This window comes from Bos grunniens, chromosome 6 (genome assembly GCF_055505025.1).
Source record: "Bos grunniens cultivar Pamir isolate PY7600 chromosome 6, Bosgru_T2T1.0, whole genome shotgun sequence".
In the NCBI taxonomy this organism is placed as follows: Eukaryota; Metazoa; Chordata; class Mammalia; order Artiodactyla; family Bovidae; genus Bos; species Bos grunniens.
Window position 1 is genome coordinate 48,915,926 of NC_141170.1, and position 22,030 is coordinate 48,937,955.

Genomic DNA, 22,030 nt, shown 5'->3' on the forward strand with positions numbered 1-22,030 from the left:
ATGTGTTCAAAATAAGTATGCACCTGTGACACCATCATTATAAACGATGCCATAAACCTAACCATCCTCTAGTAATTCACTCCTTTCCTCCCTCTTTTTTTGTATGTATAGGTGTGATGAGAACATTTAACATAAGATCTACCCCATGCATTCTTTTCCCCCCAGCTTTATTGCCCCAGTGGCTCTGCTGTAAAGAATCCGCCTGCAACACACGAGCCATAGGAGACGTGGGTTTGATTCCTGGGTTGGGAAGATCCCCTGAAGGAGGGCGTGGCAACCCACTCACTCCAGTATTCTTGCCTGGAGAATCCCATAGACAGAGGAGCCTGGTGGGCTACAATTCATAGGGTTGCAAGGAGTCAGACACAGTTGAAACGGCTTAGCACACATTCACATGCGCACACAATTGACACATAACACTATGTAAGTTTAAGGTATACATTGATACAATATTTTGATACACATATATATTGCAAAACCCATATGTTCTCTTTGAATCTTTACAATACCTATGTGGTAAATATCGTGGTAACATCTAATAACTAATTATTGAATGTTCACTGTACACCAGGGATTGAGTTAATCAGTTAACTTGTACTGTGTCATTCAGTCTTCCCCAAATTCCAAGAGTAGACATTCATATTATTCTTATTATAAGGACGAGAAAACTGAAGCTCAGATCAAACTGAGATCCCACTGTCTACAAAGTTAGGCCATAGTTAGAACCCTAGGCTTAAAGCTCCAGATCTCATACTTTTTTTTTCACTCTTTGATAAGGATACAAAATCAGTTATTTTTTATGCTTTATTATAGTTCAGTTTTAATCGGGAAGCCAGGGCTATTTTAGAGGTTTTAAAGGAACTTAAAAGATCATTATTTCACATAACAGGAAATTCAGGTCCATAGAGTGTTGTATAATAATTTACCTAAGTTTATCCAGTTGATTTATAAATGGTAATAATGTTCAAGCATTTAATATCAGCTTTTGCAATACTTCCAGTTGTTTGGCAGATTTAACTTTCCTGTTATTTTTTCCCCTAATAATTAAACAAATTTGTATTTCTTGAAAATACAAACTCACAGTAAAGGAAGGAGGCCATAAAAGAAATAAAGATGCAAGAAAACAGTATATTTTAATCAGATTTTATACTAAATTCCAGTTGGACAAATGAGAGTTGATACATTGCTTTTGCTTCTGTTTTACTTTTATAAAAACAAAAAATCAGTATCCCTATATTTGAAAAATTATCAGGTTCTCACTCCCTAATAAATAAGTACATACTATTTCTGATAAAGTTTTTATTGTTTCTAATATTATACCCTTCCTTAAAACTTATATATTCACTCTTAGATTGAGAATGTCATGTAGTGAGTTAATGCATTGTAGGAGGGACAGGAACTCTCACTGAAGGTAAAATTGGGTTTTCTGATTCTAATGCTAGGTATTCTGTTTGCAGTTTTTTTGCCTTAATTCCTCCTGTATTATCATGATACAGAAATAGGTTTAACCTCTTTCAAATCTTACTTCAGTTGCTGTGGGAAAGGGATCTCATGTAAAAATTTTATGACCAGAAGAATATATTTATTGCTGTTTCATTTTAAAAAATATTTTAGGATTGAAACTTGGAAAACTTTCTTACATAAACTAAATTACTACCATTAGTGTGAATGGCACTGATTGTTTTTAGTTGGAGGGAGACCTTGATGCTGGAAAAGATTGAAGGCAAAAGGAGAAGGGGGCAACAGAGATGAGATGGTTAGATAGCATTACCAACTCAGGGGACATGAATTGGAGCAAACTCTGGGAGATAGTAGAGGACAGAGGAGCTTGGCATGCTGTAGTCCATGGGGTCACAAAGAGTTGGACATGACTTACCAACTGAACAACAACAACTAAAATAACTTGTTAAGGCTTCCCTGATAGCTCAGTGGTAAAGAATCTGCCTGCCAATGCAGGAGATGTGTGTTCAATCCGTAGGTTGGGAAGATCCCCTGGAGAAGGAAATGGCAACCCGCTCCAGTATTCTTGCCTGGGAAATCCCATGGACAGAAGAGCCAGATGGGCTACAGTTCATGGGGTTGCAAAAGAGCCGGACACAATTCAGCGACCAAACAATAAAAACCTGTTACTAATTTCTCATTATAAAGGAGGATAATGCAAAAAAGCAAACTTTGAATCTTAAATGTGCAGAGATGGCACTGGGACTTTAAAGATGTGCTGCTGCTGCTGCTGCTGCTAAATCACTTCAGTCGTGTCCGACTCTGTGTGACCCCATAGACTGCAGCGCACCAGGCTCCCCTGTCCCTGGGATTCTCTAGGCAAGAACACTGGAGTGGGTTGCCATTTCCTTCTCCAATGCATGAAAGTGAAAAGTGAAAGGGAAGTCGCTCAGTCGTGTTAAACTTCCTTAAAATGTGTTTTGCTGAGAGCTGACCGACATCCAGTTCTTTCTGAATATTTATGACATAGTATTGATGTGGTGATTTGTAGAAAGCTTTGCTCATCTTCCTCAGCGTCCAGTCTGTTCTTACCCTACGAAATGGGTTCTTAATTTCAGACGCTATTTTTTCAGTTCTACAAGGTACATTTGATGTTTTTATAGTGTAGTCTCTTTTGAAATTCTTTATTTTTTCACCCATTTTGTCCATTTCCCACTATAATTGAACATACTAATCATAGTTAATTTAAATTCCTGTCAACTAAGACCAGTACTTGGATTATCTCTGGATTTGTTTCTGTGGGTTTTTTCTTTGGATTATTGGTCATATTTTCCTGGCTCTTAAAGTTTTTAATTTTATGTTAGATATTATAAATAGAGTGAAGTAGAACTTCCAGAAGAAATCTTCAAAACCAAGGGTCCCATCTATCCTCTTTCAAGCAGATCAATTCAGTTCAGTCACTCAGTCGTGCTGACTCTTTGCGACCCCATGGACTGCAGCACGCCAGGCTTCCCTGTCCATCACCAACTCCCGGAACTTGCTCAGACTCATGTGTATCGAGTCACTGATGCCATCCAACCATCTCCTCCTCTGTCGTCACCTTCTCCTTCCGCCTTCAATCTTTCCCAGCATCAGAGTCTTTTTCTGATGAGTGAGTCCTTCACATCAGGTGGCCAAAGTATTGGAGTTTCAGCTTCAGCATCAGTCCTTCCAATGAATATTCAGGACTGATTTCCTTTATGATTGACTGATTTGATCTCCTTGCATTCCAAGGGTCTCTCAAAAGTCTTTTCCAACACCACAGTTCAAAAGCATCAATTCAGGCAGATAGGGTAAGGAAAAATGATCACTTTGATCTAATCAGAGATTGAGCTAGGTTGGACTGGTAAGTGATTCATCGTCAATACCTAGTTTTCTGTTTCTTGGTTATGGCCCTTCTAGACTTTTGATTGAGGCCTAGCAGGTCTTTGCCTCCTTTCCTCAGAAAGTTGTATGTATCCTTTGGATATTTTGAGTTTAGATTTTATGCAAGTGTTTTGAGGAGTATACCAATTTTGAGTTTGTTGCAGATCCTCCTCCCTCTAGCAGAATTTTGTCTCCTAAGTACTGAGAGACTATGAATAATCTTTTTCTGCCTGTTTGTCTTGGTCCTGCACCCTTCTATGCTACCCCAGAAGTCAGTAATGTCTCTTGGGAAAACTGGCTTTGCATTTTAGGGTACATCTAATTTCCAGTCCACTGAGCCAGGCTGTGCAATCTGTCAAAGCTCTCTTGATTTCCTCTTTCCTTAGTAAGAGTCCCACTGGTTGTGTCAAACCTAATCCTTAGCTGATTTCTCTAATCAACAAAGAAAGAAAATGGTTGGTACATAATCATCAAATGATTTAGAAAAGGTGCTTTCCTTCTCTGGATTTTATTTCATCCAGGCCTTGTTGCTTCCCAGAATGTTCTGATGTTTTAAAAATAATGTTTTTTTTTTTAGTTTGTTTTTGTTATTTCTTCAGTTTATCCATTTCAGTTTGTGGTGAAAGTGTTGGCTTGAGTGTGCACATCCTACCCGGAAATACAAGTCTCTAGTTACCTTGACTTTACATAAAGAATTGTGCTGTTCTTTGCATATTGGGAGTGAAAGAACAGTGTGATTATTATTATCTTGCTTTTTTAACATTTTGTTTGAAATTTCTTCATATTTGAAATTAAATCATATTTTAAGGACACTGTATTCATTTTATGTTAGTGCCTTGAATGGAAGGATTTAAAATTGATTTCACTTAATTTATATGCAAGTGAAAGTAGTTAGTGCTTGCTGATCCCAGGTAGAAAGCATGTTCGGTTTGGAAATCTGAGTTTGAATCCTATCATTACCCTTATTGGTATGTGACCATGGGCAAACCATTAATTTTTGTAAATCTGTGTACTTAATCTATAAAATAATGATATGCCTCAGTTCACGTTTAGTTGCACAAAGCAAGTTATAAACAAAAACAAAATACATTTTGGATAAATCTCATTGAGACTTAAGAATAGAGTAGAATGAGTATTTCCTAGACCTCAGCTGGAGAAAATTTTAGTTTTAGATTAAGTTGGCTGTTCAAGGCCAATAGCTGAGTTAGTGGTTTAAAATACTTTACATGTCATAGAGGTGTTATCCAACAAATTAAAAATTCTTTACAAATTTGTAGCTTCATTGAATAATGGAGAGAGCATATTATTGAAATCCTGTTTCAAATCCCACTTCCACCATTTCCTAGTGTGGCTCTAAGTTTCTTAACCCCACTAAGAAACAGTTTTCATATGTAAAATAAAAGTTATACAAGCTGCCTTCTAGGTTTATTGTGAAGATTGATTGAGAAAACAGGGAAAACAGTTAACATGGGGTCAGATCCAAAGTGAGGATCAACAGATATGATTCCTTACTCCTTTGTTTCTCTAATTGTCATTATAATCAATCAGCAGTATTTTCCCCCCTGCCTGTTGTGAAGTAATTCTTCCTTGTGAAGTCATACAGGTTTTTAAAATCTCCGATAGTAATATGTTTGACTATTATATAGTCAGTTTTCTGAGACGTTATCAGTATTTTCTGAAAAGTTATCAGAGACTTATAGATAACCCCTTAAAATTGTGTGCAAAATTTTTATATATTGGTGCATAAATGCCTTTTTCATCAAATCCCAAAGTAGTCAGGGTAACCTTAAGAAGTCAAGAACCACTAGCCTAGTCATAAACTCTTGATTAAAATTGTGCTTAAAATTAGTATTTGTAGGTCACTGCTCAGTACTAAGTTAAAGGGAATTTTTGATACACAAAATGTTTACAGTTGTTTAGCTTATCTTCATCTGAAAATAGTATTTTTAACAAACAGAATGAAATGATTTTTTTGAAAATACTTTGATGGATATTTAGTTTATCTAGATTACATAAAAGTTAATATTCACATAAAATTATTTTCCTCTTTACATACTATACTTTTTATTTATTATGTTTTTTAAAACTTTTTATTTTGTTTTGGGGTATAGCCAGTTAACAATGTTATGATAGTTTCAGGTGAACAGCAGAGGGACTCAGCCATTTATTTATTTATATATAAAACCATGTATCCATTCTCCCCAAAACTTTCCCCTCCCATACAGGCTACCACATAACATTAAACAGAATTCCATGTGCTATACAGTAGATCCTTGTTGGTTATCCATTTTAAATATAGCAGTGTGTATATGTCAATCCTAAACTCCCTAACTATTCCTTCCTCCATCCTTACTCCCCCTCCCCCCAGCCATAGTTCTTTCTCTAAGTCTGAATATTCACATAAATTTTTTTGAACTATTTTTCAAGTCTTTATTGAATTTTTTTACAATACTGTTTATGTTTTGGTTTTCTGGCCTAGAGGCATGTGGGATACTAGCTCCCTGGCCAGAGATTGAACCCACAACACCTGGATTGGAAGGTGAAGTCTTACCACTGGACCATCAGGGAGTTCCTCCACACATAAAATTTTTAAAAGGGGCATTTAAGTACAGGAAGGGAATTTTTTGAGGAATTTAATCATATTCTAGTTTGTCTTTTGGTGAATCTAGATTTTTCATATATTATAATACTGAGATATGCCATTTAATTTTCTGCATATTATTGCAATATAAATTTATATTAATCCAGGACAGAGATAAATCAAGTAATTTTCTCTTAAGTTAAAATAATTCATTTAGAGAGGAGCAAGGTCGTGAGGCAAGGAGCGGTAGGTTTGCAGCCGCCATTTCTTCCGCCTCCGGTCTCTGGATCTTTTGTAGAGCGTCCAACAGCGCTATGTTGGGACAGAGCATCCGGAGGTTCACAACCTCAGTGGTTCGTCGGAGCCACTATGAGGAGGGTCCAGGGAAGAATATACCATTTTCAGTGGAAAACAAGTGGAGATTACTAGCTATGATGACTTTGTTCTTTGGGTCCGGATTTGCTGCACCTTTCTTTATAGTAAGACACCAACTGCTTAAAAAGTAATCATGAGACAGATAGGAAGAGAAGCATATTAAGAGGTGCAGTCTCTTAAAAGGATCAATCCCTTGAATTCAGCATCCTAGATATGTTTGTAAATAAACTTATAGCATAAAAAAAATAATAATTCATTTAAAATTTTGCATGCTTGCTTTCTAATGATTTATAACTGATAACATTTTTGATTCATTTATTTTAATGATTTGAATTTGCACAGATGTCAAAAGATAAGTATAGTTCTTATTTGAAAAATACTTAAAAATTTAAAAAATTATGAATACATTGAAAGCATTATTCTAGTTAAAGCTTAATGCATTATAAACTTAGGAGTTTAAAATTTGTTTTAAATAAGAAATTGAACATTTGAAATTGCACTCTGAACTCTGTGATATGAATAAATCCTATTCAAAAAGCTTTATTTTAAGTTTAAATAGTTAAACTTTTATAAATAGTTATTAGTGAGCTATTCATACATTTTGTTAAATATTTTAGCATATTATATTCTGAAGACTGATAAGAATGCTCTTTCTTTGGGGGAAATTCAGAGAAATTTTGTTACAGCTTCCACATTTAACATTTTTCCTTTGATTTTAAGTACTTAAAAATCCATGAGGTTTCTATTGATTTTATCAGCAAGTTCTAGAAAACCACTTCTTTGAAAAAAATTTTTTTCAAAGGACTGTGAGTTAGTGAATCATTGGTAATGAATATACTGTTAAATAAGAGTGGTAACAGTGGTAACAAAGTAGGGAAGTAATACAGAGAGAACTTTCTAAATGATTTGCTGTCCTGAAAGACTTATTTATTTCTAATAGTGCATAATTCATTTATGAGGAATAACAACATATTCATTAGTAAGTATGATATTTAGAAAAATTACAAAAAATGTTTCTTCTCATAATAAATCAAATTTGAATTTTCAGAAAATCCTAATTTTCAGTTGCAGTAGCTTACTATATCTGGGTGTTTCATATGTATTTTTCTATTGTAAGCTTACTTTAGATGCTTCTTTGGAAATTGATAGGGATTTATCAACCTAATATTAATTGTTGATCAGTTGTTATTTAATTAGCATTTTTGTGAATTATCCAGGCTGTTTACCGCTTTTGCATTTTCCTGGTTGACTTACTTCCAAATTCTACCAAAAATTTAAAAGGAACCAAATAGAAGCCAAAATTTCTGTCTATTATTATTACTTATTCAAGTTAAGTCTATTTAATAAGTCCATTTGTAATTGAAATGATGTTTTTTTAGTTTTTATTATTTTTTACTTTAATGTTGCAGAATGGTTATATTAGAATTAGTTCACCAGTGAGAAAAATACAGTTAGCAAAGTGTTGAAATGAGGAAATGTGTGACAAAAAAATAAAGCGAGCTCTGTGAAGAGAAGGGGGGTTCAGAGTCCAAATGCTTAGAGTGGTTCTTTTTCCAACCAAGTTAGTTGACATGATGTTATTTTCATAAAAACCTTGTTTTGATTACATGGTGTGGGTTGGTGGTCTTGGTCCTTTTAACTAAGGGTAAAAATCCACGATAAAATTAGATTTCTTGTTGATCATCTTTTGCAGAATTGAGGATGCATTGGTTAAGAACTGCTAACCTGTCCTCTAGCCTCCAGGGTGTGAGCACTGAAAAGGATTAAGGCCCACTGTAGGGAAGCTTGCACTGAAGCCTGCACTGCCCTTTCCCCTGTTCTTTCAGTTAAATAGAAGATTTTTAGTTCCCATGACTATCAATCTGGTGCTTTTCACAAGCACCAAATTCTTTTAAGAAAATTGATTATTTTTAGATCCACTGGCCTAGAACACTGAAAGATGATTTTTTAAAAAAGTATTTCCTGTTGATAGACCCTATACATACTGTTTTTTCTGAGGCATATTAGTTTCCTTTAATTTATGTCGATTTGGTGATCGATAGAAATACTTTAAAAAATCAAGGACAGGTTTTTATATGGTTAAGTTTGTTTGTCCAGTAATAATTATAGAGTTTGGCAGTGTTTAATCTTATATTTTGTGATAAATAGCTATCTGACAACCCTGTGGACATAAACTCTTAACTTTTATTTCTAGAGTACTGCAGTAATAAAGTACTTTATTTTCATGTTTAAAGGCTTTTAAATAGATTTTTATAAATGCTGGTGTCATTTTTTTAAAATATCTGCCAAATTGGTGTTGTATTTAATCGTGAAAATATATTTTGATTTTGTTAACTGAAAATAATTGCAAAGTATTAAACATTCTCAGAAGTTAAAGCTTCCCTCCACCCCCCCCCCCCATTTAATTTGAGCTTTCGTTGTTACTAGCAAATAATTTGTGGCACAGTTTCTTTTTTTTTTTTTTAATGACTATTACAGTTATATACTTGTCACCTTAGTGTGCTAGAAATGTTCCACTCAGATCAAGAGTTCCTTTCTGGTTTTGTATGTTCTCACCTGCTCCTCACTGTAAATCACTGAGATGTCAAGTGCAATGATTAATTAAGCTACACGTGCATGTGCTTTTTTTTCCCCACCTGTCAAGCAGGAAAGAAGTCTTATATCAATAGCAAGATTAGATGCTGCAAATTCACAGCTATTACTCCAGACTGTCAAGTGTATAAAAATATTTTATGTTTAGATGCTTATTTGGAATATGGCATACCACCGTTTGGTTTAGAGTTCTTAAATATTGTTTAAGATACAATTATTATATCAAATTCTGTCATTAAACTTCCAATTAGAAGCAAAGGATAAATTTGGCATTTCTACATAAATATTTTGGAATTTAAGGTTCATACTTTATACTTGTCTTTTAATCAAATATGGGTAGTTGATTTGAGTTATTTAAAGTAAATATTTTAAGTTTCTAAAGTGATGTGTGTTTGTGTGTATGTATCATATACACCATGAGATCCATTCATAATGTTTGTTCTTGTTATAGTATGGGTTTAAATTTGTGATGAATGATTGTGGAAACTACACTTTTTTTCTGTGTGTAATGCGTATTTGTAGAATGTAATGTTAAACTTTTAATTTTTATATATTAATATGAAACAACAGACTTGAAAGCTTGTTCTCCTCACCCTACTTCTTTCATACCTCCTGCCCCCTTTTTAAACATCAGCAAAAGTAAAACCTCAAATTGTATAGTAATCTTAATCTATTATTAAAAGGTCCTAGAAAGGAAGATTACAAGGTAGATTCAGGTTTTGAATCGGTTTTGCCATTGGTTTAGCAGCGGGTGGGCAGGCAGATGCCTGCTCAGAGTAGAACCTATTGCCATTTTTCACCATTGATAGAGTAGCCTTTCAGAGTCAATGAGCTCTGTCAATGTGAGCTTGTCAAGGCTACAACTTCATAGACCTGAGAGGCGGTTTGAGAGGTCAGCCCTTTTCAGGTTCGCTGTGATGCAAATGAACTTTAATGCTTAAACAACTATTGGAATTTTTATGTCTGCTCCTTGTTCTTTTTTCTTCACAAAGTCATTGACGAGACATTCAGTGCTTTTTAAATTGAAAGTTGCATTGTGCTAAAGACCTAGTACAGATTTACGGAGGGCTGAAAGCAGTTAGATCATGTTCTTTTCATGGTGCGATTAGAATCAAATCGATTTCCCTACAGCCTTCAGCATTCAGATGGCAATTTTAACAAAGCTTGGGGGCTAGACAAGGGACAAAACGACTGAACTGAATGTTAATTACACTCTGCAGCCTTATTTTCTTTTGATTTGGGGCTGACTGGCAACTAAATTAACAAAAAGTGTGACCATAACTGCTGCCCTATTTTCATTTAAAAGGAGAGCTGCCTCTAAAAGGCTATCTTTACAAAGAAACAAGTGAGGTCTGCTGATCATTGTTAACAAGGGCACTTTTTTTCCTTTAAAATTCTTGCCAAAAAAACTGTTCAAAAAAGTAATGTAATAAATTAGTCATTGGCATATTATTACCCAGGGAGTTAGTTGAGTTTCTGATTTTTTTGACATAAGCTTGGAAAATGTAAGGCAGTAAGTGGTAGTTATGAATTATAATTGGCACCTCTGTGACTGTGGTGTGTATTTAGCATGTTCCACATGCTAAAAGGTAATATGGTAACTAGATTACAGTAGATGCCTTAAATAGATACTAAACATTTTATTTAACATTAGAGTATTCAATATCAGCTTGGTCATAACAATTTTTCACCTCGCTCATCCTTGCTTGATAGTCAGATTTTCATATTTGATGATTAGTACTTATTTAGTTGTGCCACATTAATGGAGCTGGATGCATTTTTCCTTTCCTTGCAAGGAAGCTGCAGCTGCAGCAAGTTGCATTTGCTTCTTGTGGCCACACTGTCCTTTTTGCACCTGCAGCTGGGTCAAGTCTCATCCTAACACCTGGCACCATGAATTATCCTCCTCTTTATTCCTCCGCAAGCAAGAAACATTTCATGCTGCATAGTGTATACTGCAAAAATCAAGTGACCTTCAGTATAAATTTCTTAGTTGATTCCCTTAACAGTAGTATTGAATAAAGTTTGATTTTCAAATAAAACCAATTTTATTTGAAAACCAACAAAAATGATTGGATTAAATGCAGTTTTGCCTCTGAAAATCTTTGTGAAATAATAAATAAGCTTAGCTTTTAAATTTGGACATTATTTTTAAGTATGATATAAAAATTAGTTTGATTTGATACAGATTGATATTTTTTATTAACTTTTAATCATTTCCTTTTTTAATTTAGACTAAAGACCCTTTTCATTTTGTTAATATATAAATAGCTTTGTTTTAAAATATGTATTAAGGTATTCGTATTACTACTAAATATTACAGAAATATTTTTGAAAGAAATGGGGATTTAAATTTGTATTTTTTAGTGGATAACAGTAGCTTTCTAGACTTAAGTAAATCAGAGACTAGTAAGTTTAAAACAGTTAAAAAATACAGTGCCCAAAACCAAAACCATATCTTTATCAAAACAGTACTATTTCTGTTCAGGCTACTATTTAGTGCTAGAATGTCACTAATGTTATAGACCACTCTATACTCAGTCACTGTCTTATACCTCTTTCCTTTTCACACAAAAAACAGCTGCAAAACCACGTTTTTCTAAAACCAGTCAGGAGTAAACTTTTTTCTCATTTGTCTTCTAGACACGAAGATCGATTGAGAAGTTATTAGAATGGGAAAACAATAGGTTATACCACAAGGTGAGTACCACGGGGAGCAGCTTCATACTGTTGAGGTCTGAACTGCACAGTATGGAAACAGATGCTTTTGTTGAACTAAAAATATGAAAGATGGACAAATGGGTTAGTCTGTGTGCTGCAATAAAATAGAGCTCATTTTTCTTCTTTTACTCTCCTACTTGTCTAGCTGTGCTTGCACTGGAGACTGAGCAAAAGGAAATGTGAAACGAATAACATGATGGAATATGTAAGTTAAAGGGCTGTTTTGTGAGTTTCTCTATTAAATGATCATTTATTTTGCTTCTGATCTTATTCTTTCCATGATTATTAATCAGCAAAGGTGTCAGAAGCTTAATCTCCTGAGTGCAAGGATTTTCTACGGTTCACAGATGCATGGTTTCATGTGCAAGACTGATTTATAAAGTTATGAATGACTTGAAAACAAGGCTTCACTGTGTTCTGAAAAATAATAAATTAATTGCCAAGATAAAATAGGCTGAACATGTGTTGATGGAGTGTGAAATTTTAGATGCTGTATAAAGAATAACCACAACTTTGGTTACGCAGCAAGTCAGATATGGCTTTTTTATATAATGCTAATCAGGTTTCCAAGTATGGAAGAAAACCTTTCAGCCAAGCCGCTGGAGCTTAAGAAACCTTTAGCCTTTATAGATTTTAACTGCCGATACCTCAGTGGCCTTTAAAGAATCTTTCAAAGTGTTGTTGGGATATTATTCTGTAAAAATTATCTTAAAAGTAAACAGGAGATAAGATGTTGCTCACCCTGTGTTTATTCTTTAAAAGATATCTAATGGGTATGTGTATACAGTCAGTTTTAGAGCTTAGAATAGGATTTAATTTACCAACTACTTGATTTACTTGAAAATTTTTTCTCAGTTTGAAAAGTTCAGAATAATATAGAAAAAGTGTCAATTTTTATTCTCCCTTGAGCCTGGGTGTTTTATGTTAAATGTGAAGATTAATATATGAAAAGAAGAACTGAGCACGGGGTTGAGTATCTAGCACATCATTTCTGACAAATTTTGTCTATTCTTTGACACAGCATAGCCATCATAGGTAGCGTGTGTGTGTGTGTGTGTATAAAAGATTAATGAAAACAGTGCCTGGATACTGGAAATAGTTGGAAATTATCATAAAATCATTTTTCTCGGTAGCATTTTCTCTTTCTTTCATTATCACACAATCAAATCCCATTTCTAGCCTTGAACATAAAAGATGTCTTTAAAATGTCTCTTTTTTCATAGAATAGCTCTATTCAGTGAACTAAATAATGTAAATTTTATCATTATCTATTATATCAAACATGTTAATTTATGATGGTAAAAAGGCACTTGATACTTTTGTATAATGATAAAAGCACATTCAAATAACTTGTTTTGAGATTGACCTATGAAAATACTAGGCTTGTATTTTCATCATAGATGAAAACTCATTGGTGAGAGAGTTTATGTATTTTATGAGAAGGGATGGATATGTAAGTGATTTAAAGAATTTTGTGAAAAAATATTTGCTATATTTTTAAACCCAAACACTGAGCTTATTAATAAAATAGAAGCTTTTATTTATTTATTTAGCACACTTCTAAATTTACTTTGGAAAGCAAAGCATAAAAGTATTCCCAATACTATTATTTCCAGATAGGACTATAAGATCATTCATTCATAAAATAAGCTCATTCTATTTAATGTTTATTTTTATGATGTTGTAGTATTAATGAAAATAATGTAACCTTCCAAAACATTATGAACTTATGTGCTCTGTAAAATATGTGCTCTTATTGCTCTGTTAAATTGTCATTAATTTTTAGATAAACACTTTTGTCCTAAAGCCATTATATTTTCTTACCATCATAGAAGATATCTAGAAGAATAGCTTTTTAAAGACTAAAAATTACTTTAAAATGTATTCTTCTTCAGTTTTCTTGGAGTGTGTGTGTGTTTGTGTGTGTGTATGTGTATTTATGACAGTTGAGTGGAGGAAAAACATAATTTTAAAAACTCCCTAAAAATAGTTTTGCAAAGTTAAAATAGAAATAACTCTATATCTGTTTGACTTCAAATTTTCTTTAATTTACAGAAATTTCATTTGTTAGTTAAAGGGAAATATTTCTCCTTGGTTATGTTTTGATTATTGGAGTAAATCTATGAAATACACCAAATTTTCTTTTATTCAGATATGGCAAAAGAAATGAGACAAATGGTTAACTTCTGTGTATGGCTTCTGAAGGGAAAAAGTTTGTAGGATATATTCTTTTAAAACTAGTAATAATTCAGATAGTCAAAGATAGCTTTTACTATTCATTGTATAATATATACTGGAAAATATAATTTAGTTATCAAATTTTAGAGCTACAAAGAATCTTGCCATCTCTCCAATCCTTTCATTTTATAGGTGAGGACACTGAGAAACAGGATTCTAGCTCAAATAAAGAAGCTGGGTAGGAAGCTAGTGAACATTTTGTAGCCAAATAACAGGTCAGGAGAGTGGTACAGGGGGCACCAAATGATGAGTCAGCTAGGGGAGGAGTATATTGGAGCCACATATAGAAATACCTTCTTTATTGAGACAGGTCAAAAATCAGGAGAACTAAAGAGTGAAAATGAAGATTTGTGGCTCAGATGACTAAATGTAGAAAAGTATCCAAACCTAGAGGTCATATCAAGACAGTTTCTAAAAAGACTGAGGAGTTCCTCAAACTGGAAACTGTTCAAATTGAATAATTTTTTGTTTAGCATCCATTCCATACAGAGTTGAAACAAGGGGGAAGATTGATTCTAATTTAAGACAGTTCCAAGTTTGGAATAAAAATTAGCTCTGGTCAACTTGTGTCTTTCTGTGTTACTGTGTTTTGTTTTTTGATTGATTTTCGTTTAGTTTCCTAGTAAAAAGTCCTTTGGAACAGATTTTAACCTTTAATTTTGCTAGCCTAACTTTTAATTCTGCTAACCTAAAAAGAAAAGAATGTTTTTAAAAAATTAAGAGAGAGAACCAACACTTGGTCTAGAGATCACATGTACCTGGTACAGTAAAATGAGAACAGCTCTAGAACCTAAAGACCCGAGGAACTGGGCTGTAAATAAAAGGGAGGAAGCCTGTGGAGCTGAATATTAGGGTCAGCTGCAGCCACCATAATCTGTGGTGTTGTACTTCTCAAATCATCAGGTTTCTCGTCTATAAAGTGAGTATGATAATACTTGCCTCATTGTCGGGATTAAATAGATGCATATAGTATGAAATATTTGGTATGTAGTTAGCTCTCAGTATATGCTAGCTCCCTTTGCTCATTCATTCATGCATGCATTCTGCTGTTTGTCAGAGGCACTATAAAAATTGTTTTAAGTGATGGAATATAACTGAAGTTTTTTTAAGATAAAATTTTAAAGAAATCCTTTTAAAACTTGTTTTCTCCTTCTACAGGTCATCCTCATAGAATTTTTACCAAAGACACCGATTTTTCGACCAGATTAGCATTTACTTTATTTATAGAGACTTTCCAAGTATGTTGTCTTTCCAATGGTGCCTTGCTTGGTGCTCTCCTGGTGGTGACATAACATTGGTTCTACAGAATCGTGTGGTGTTTTTTTCTGTTTTTTTTTTTTTTTTTTAATAACCGCATGTTCTAAGTGTGCATTTTTGTCAAACTTTGCAACAGTTATTTCATACAGATGTTTAATACTTAAGTTATTGTGCTCTTTCTGTTATGTATTCTGATTTTCAAGGATTACTTTTTTGTATTATCAAAAAAAAAATACATTTGAACTTAGCATAAAAAGTGGCCAGCTTTTTTATTTTACCACCAAGGTATACACAGTCCTTTATTTATTAATTCCTTAATATAGAAAAAGACCTTTGTAAGGCTCTACTTACCTATTATTCTAGCAAGCACACTCTGTATTATTTCTCTTGCTTTTTAAATTTATTGTCATTATTTTAAAATAGTGTTTTCTTTCATAGCTTTTTGAACCATAACATATTCCTTCTCATACAATTCCTAATGCTATGTTTACAGCAGAAATATCTGTAACATTGTAAAGACCTGTCAAAAAGTTTTGAAAGTATTTCCGTCTTCAAAAGTCGTAAGGCAGGATTAAATTATTTTCATTAGAATAGACAAATCAGTGAATGGTATGCATGCATCTAATGTTTACTAGAGCTCAGGATCACAAAACATAGTAGCATTACAATCTGTATATTTTTATCAAGGTATTAATAATGGCCTTATTTGGGTTATTTTTTATTGTTTTATCAAATCTTATGTACAAAAGTATAGGAATACTAGAAATACTCCTTTAAAAAATTTCTAAGGAAAATATCTCTCAATCTAACAGCAATTGTAGAATGCGTATGTGCTTCTGAAAAGTTTCGAAAGAAAACAAACATTATAGAATTAAACTGGTGTTTAATATCCCATTGATATTTAAAGCAGATTATTACTAAGAAATGGAGGGCGTATCTAGTACTGTTTTAATCCACTAGTTTGCTTTCAGTCCAGTTATGTAGACTTTTTTGATTAAGAGTATGATACACAAGTTTGAGTCAGATCATTTTGTTTCTTTAAAATATGTACAGGCATACATTTTTTTTTCTCCTCCTTTTGGTTGTACATATCTCCATGCATTTTAAAACTTTCTAAATTTCTGAATGGCCTATGTGTAAATTTTTGTTTTTATAAACCTTGAAATTATACAAATTTTGTGTGCGTATACAACATGTTCCATACAACTGTGGTATCGAGCAATAATGTGAATAACTTTTGAAATTATATAAACTATGCTTAATTTGTATTAAGAATTGGTACCACTATATAATACTTTTTTCCTTGTATTAAATCTTTTAAATACCAGTTTCATTAATTTATATACCTGTATTTTTAAAAACTATTTCTTTGTACTTCTCCAAAGTACTGTAATTCTATGTGAATTTGAATAATTTAATGACATATCCTATATCATATATTAGGAACTATCTTAAAAATTAGGATTTTTGGAGAGGGGTGTGTCCTGAGATTTATTTGTTTCCTTTGCTTCCCAAAACACCAACTTGAATTTATAAAACACTTTTCCTATGAAGAGCTCAAAGTACAGAGAATTCATACACTTCTCATTTTATTTACCTTGTGTCTTGGATATGTCCTATCACCTTAAAGTAGTGCAAATTAAAAGATAATGCTATTCAGAAACTCTAGTATTCCTCTGTGGTTTCCCTGTGACAAATTATCTTATGGAGAACACTAATTTTGCCTCAGGAGGATTCCAAAAGAACAGAAAAATATGACTGTAGACTCTGCAGCACAGTTTTCCAAATCTGAAATTTTGTAAATTTGTGGAGCATCATGTTAATCAGCTTTATATGAAGAAATGTACCCATTTAGGCATAATTCTTTTCTCCTATTAATCTTCTATAAATTGTAATTTTAACATTATATTCCCATAAGAGTATTATTTTTAACAGGATAGTTTTCATACTTGATAATGTTAACTATAGGATTTTAAAATATTTTCCTGATTTTATTGAGAAATATGTTGCCTAAAGAGTCCCTAGAAATGGGCGTTCATATTTCTAATGAATATATGGAAAAGAGCTGTGAATGCTTAATATGTGACATTACCATAAGCCAGTTATGCTTTGTGCAGTTAGATTTCCATGCTTGGGTTTTCATTAGTAGCCCCCAGTGTAAGCCCTTTGGTTTACCCATTCTTGAATCATGAATTTAAGTGTCCATGTTACTGGAAGTTAGGAATGTTGGAGATGCCTGTGTTATATGAACATTAGTCCAAAGGAAATGTTTTAAATGATGATCTTTAGTTTCTGTTTTCTAACTTAAAGTTTGTGAGACATGAACCATAGTACATAATTATAAAAATGGCCAAGAAAAGGTATTATCGGCAGAAAATCTAATGTATAGATTTTACATAGGTTAAGTAAATATCTTATGATCTTCATTCATATATTACTGGCATTTTACAATTAGTCCAGCATCCCTTTGTAGAAACATTCCTTTATCAAACATTGTACTTTGCAAACCCTATTATATTTTAGGGACTTCCCTGGTGGCTCAGACGGTAAAGCGTCTGTCTACAATGCAGGAGACCGGGTTCGATCCCTGGGTTGGGAAGATTCCCTGGAGAAGGACATGACTTTTGTATACCTGAATTAAAATGTATGGTCATCCAAAATCTAATGACTGTAGTAAAACTGAAGTAACATTTAGCTCTTAAGGTAAATAGGCCCTTCTCGCACAACCTTACTTATGTAAAATGGTCCTCAGATGCTCTATTATGACTCTTTAATGACTAGGTTTCATCCATTTAAAATATAAACATGTAATTTTGGCCTGAAATCAAGAAGTGTTCAACCTTGAAAACTAGTAAACAGTGATTTCCTTTCCTGACTAGAGAAGCTAGTTTTGTAATCGAATAATTTAAAATCAGGAAGAACCACAAGTTTCTCCATAGTTGTATTTTCAGTGTTACACATAGAGAGCTTCCGATTGCCTCTTTATGTTAATAGACACAGACCAACCGTATAAAATATTGACTGCATTCCATATCAATCTTTGGTTATAAAATAATGATATTAAGTAGTAACATGTACAGTTGAATCCATGACTGCATCCATAGCTGCATGATTTCAAACTACACTACTTTTGTTATTGTTGTTGCTCAGTCGTTCAGCCATGTCCAACTCTTTGTGACCCCATACTTTTATTTATTAATATGTATATAGACTGTTTCAACTTTTATGGTAAGTGCTTCACTATTATAACCATTAGCTGCTTGCCTTATATGTTTCACTGTAAATATTTTCTTTGGCTCAACTCTTGGTCACTAGTACTTAATCAGAAGTACAGTGTGTTTAAAACTGTCTTTGAATTCTAGCATTTACTCCTGGACTCTCTTTCAAGCTTCTCCTATCCTATTGAAGTATTGTGGGTCCTTTTGCTGCCCTCCTGATGTCCAGAATCTTCACCCAGTTGTGGACATAGTTCAGAATTGCCTTTCTATGTTCCTTACTCAAAGCTTCCAGTAAGAATGTTAATTTTTTGGCGCTGTTAGCTAGGTGTTTAGAAAGCCAATTAAAGTGAGTCAGTGACATTAAGTGATGAATGGCTGACACTCTGAATTCTACTAAAGTGGTACTTGCATTTTTAAAAGGGAATTTCTTAACCTAAATTTTCAATTGGTTTTCCTTTTCAAAACACCCTATCAGTCTGGACTTTCCCAGGAAGGAAGTAGTAGAATGGTTGCATGTGAGGCTTCTCAAACCATTATTTCTGAAGAAAGCTGATTTGTATCTAGTAGTAGGGTAGAAAGAAAAGGCTCAAGACCAATCCCAAACCAAACTATTCGTTATCCCATATAGTTTGTATTCAGTTCAGTTCAGTTCAGTCGCTCAGTCGTGTCCGACTCTTTGCAACCCCATGAATCGCAGCACGCCAGGCCTCCCTGTCCATGACCAACTCCCAGAGTTCACCCAAACCCATGTCCATCGAGTCAGTGATGCCGTCCAGCCATCTCATCCTCTGTCATTCCCTTCTCCTCCTACCCTCAATCTTTCCCAGCATCAGGGTCTTTTCAGATGAGTCAGCTCTTCGCATCAGGTGGCCAAAGTATTGGGGTTTCAGCTTCAACATCAGTCCTTCCAATGAATATTCAGGACTTATTTCCTTTAGGATGGACTGGTTGGATCTCCTTGCAGTCCAAGGGACTCTCAAGAATCTTCTCCAGCACCACAGTTCAAAACCATCAATTCTTCGGCACTCAGCTTTCTTTATAGTTCAACTCTCACATCCATACATGACCACTGGAAAAACCATAGCCTTGACTAGACGGACCTTTGTTGGCAAAGTAATGTCTCTGCTTTTTCATACGCTGTCTAGGTTGGTCATAACTTTCCTTCCAAGGAGTAAGCATCTTTTAATTTCATGGCTGCAGTCACCATCTGCAGTGATTTTGGAGCCCAGAAAAAAAAGTCAGCCACTGTTTCCACTGTTTCCCCATCTATTTGACACGAAGTGATGGGACCAGATGCCATGATCTTAGTTTTCTAAATGTTGAGCTTTAAGCCAGCTTTCTCACTCTCCTCTTTCACTTTCATCAAGAGGTTCTTTAGTTCTTCTTTGCTTTCTGCCATTAGAGTGGTGTCATCTGCATATCTGAGGTTATTGATATTTCTCCTGGCAATCTTGATTCCAGCTTGTGCTTGCTCCAGCCCAGCATTTCTCATGATGTACTCTGCATATAGGTTAAATAAGTATGGTGACAATATACGGTCTTGACGTACTCCTTTTCCTATTTGGAACCAGTCTGTTGTTCCATGTCCAGTTCTAACTGTTGCTTCCTGACCTGCATACACGTTTCTCAAGAGGCAGGTCAGGTGGTCTGGTATTCCCATTTCTTTCAGAATTTTCCACAGTCTTCCAACAACACAAGAGAAGACTCTGCACATGGACATCACCAGGTGGTGGACACCAAAATCAGATTGATTATATCCTTTGCAGCCAAAGATGGAGAAGCTCTATACAGTCAGCAAAAACAAGACCGGGAGCTGACTGTGGCTTGGATCATGAACTCCTTATTACCAGATTCAGACTGAAATTGAAGAAAGTGGAAAAAAACCACTAGACCATTCAGGTATGACCTAAGTCAAATCCCTTATGACTATACAGTGGAAGTGAGGAATAGATTTAAGGGACTAAATCTGATAGAGTGCCTGATGAACTATGGATGGAGGTTCATGACAGTGTACAGGAGACAGGAATCAAGATCATCCCCAAGAAAGAGAAATGCAAAAAAGCAAAATGGCTGCCTGAGGAGACCTTACCAATAGCTGAGGAAAGAAGAGAACCTAAAGGCAAAGGAGAAAAGGAAAGATATACCCATTTGAATGCGGAGTTCCAAAGAATAGCAAAGAGAGATAAGAAAGCCTTCCTCAGTGATCAGTGCAAAGAAATAGAGGAAAACAACAGAATGGGAAAGACTAGAGATCTCTTCAAGAAAATTAGAGCTGCCAAGGGAACATTTCATGCAAAGATGGGCTCGATAAAGGATGGAAATGGTATGGACCTAACAGAAGCAGAAGATATTAAGAAGAGGTGGCAAGAATACACAGAACTGTACAAAAAAGATCTTCACGACCCAGATAATCACAGTGGTGTGATCACTCACCTAGAGCCAGACATCCTGGAATGTGAAGTCAAGGGGGCCTTAGGAACCATCACTATGAACAAAGCTAGTGGAGGTGATGGAATTCCAGTGCATCTATTTCAGATCCTGAAAGATCATGCTGTGAAAGTGCTGCAATCAGTATGCCCGCAAATTTGGAAAACTCAGCAGTGGCCACAGGACTGGAAAAGGTCAGTTTTCATTCCAATCCCAAAGAAAGGCAATGCCAAAGAATGCTCAAACTACTGCACAATTGCACTCATCTCACATGCTAGTAAAGTAATGCTCAAAATTCTCCAAGCCAGGCTTCAGTAATATGTGAACCGTGAACTTCCTGATGTTCAAGCTGGTTTTAGAAAAGGCAGAGAAACCAGAGATCAAATTGCCAACATCTGTTGGATCATTGAAAGAGCAAGAGAGTTCCAGAAAAATATCTATTTCTGCTTTTCTTGCCTATGCCAAAGCCTTTGACTGTGTGGATCACAATAAACTTCAAAATTCTGGAAAAGTTCGTGTTAAGTAAACTCAGACTCTCTTTTTAAATAAAGAAACTCTTCATTTTCCATAGATATAATTGCCAACTATATATTGTTTATAGGATCAGACCTTTTGTAGAAGTTGAGGTTTGAAGGAGATTTATCTTTGAGATCTGAAGGATATCTTGAGTTACCTTGTTCTGTACTTTTATAGGCTTTTTAGATAGTTTAGCAGAAGTTTAGCTAGTGTTTACATTATTATAATTCTGTGTACTTGATTCTGCCATAGGGAGCAATACCCCCCTGCCCCCAACCCTCACCACCTCACCTTGGTAAATTAAAACAACAGAGATTGATTGTAGCTTTAATAGACAGTAATGAAAACAGAAGTTCAGATTACTAAACCTGATTTTGAATTGATTTCTCATGTCCTGCAAGATCAAGTTTACTTGGGCTCTTCGCTTTTCATTTTCATGGAAGGATACTATGACTACCTCATATTTTTTAATCATTTATTTTGCTGTTGTTTATTATGTCCTATATGGACATATAGGACATATGTCCTATAGCTAGATGTTTAATAGTAATGATTGAGTAGCTTTTTAAACTTAATGATACCAGCAGAAACTTGAGTTATTATCAAATTTTGCTTTTAAAATTGAAGAGTTATAGTCAGTACTCCTTATATATACTTATAATAATGTTTGCTTATTTAAAATGAGGTAAACATTAAATATAATATTTGAGAAAGATTTCTTTCTAATAAGACCTTTTAAAATGTAATTATATCTCTGATA

The 22,030-nt window shown here is 34.3% G+C and overlaps 2 protein-coding genes across 2 annotated transcripts in view; both read left to right on the forward strand.

Annotated features, from left to right (window-relative positions):
• Window positions 1-15,365, forward strand: part of CHIC2 (cysteine rich hydrophobic domain 2) — a 58,490-nt gene extending 43,125 nt beyond the window's left edge. Inside the window, exons 4-6 of the mRNA XM_086407668.1 lie at window positions 11,537-11,593; window positions 11,760-11,819; window positions 15,011-15,365. Of these exons, the coding sequence (XP_086263794.1) occupies window positions 11,537-11,593; window positions 11,760-11,819; window positions 15,011-15,061 (168 nt within the window). The 3' untranslated portion in view covers window positions 15,062-15,365. The remainder of the gene's footprint in view (window positions 1-11,536; window positions 11,594-11,759; window positions 11,820-15,010) is intronic.
• On the forward strand, window positions 6,119-6,547 carry LOC147370675 (cytochrome c oxidase subunit 7C, mitochondrial). The gene has a single exon (XM_086407669.1). It carries the CDS (start codon window positions 6,241-6,243, stop codon window positions 6,430-6,432), a length of 192 nt encoding a protein of 63 aa, XP_086263795.1. The 5' UTR covers window positions 6,119-6,240; the 3' UTR covers window positions 6,433-6,547.
• Window positions 15,366-22,030: the final 6,665 nt, after the last annotated feature.

Coding starts and splice junctions, on each gene's coding strand:
- LOC147370675 (XM_086407669.1), top strand. CDS start 6,241: ATGTTGGGACAGAGCATCCGGAGGTTCACAACCTCAGTGGTTCGTCGG.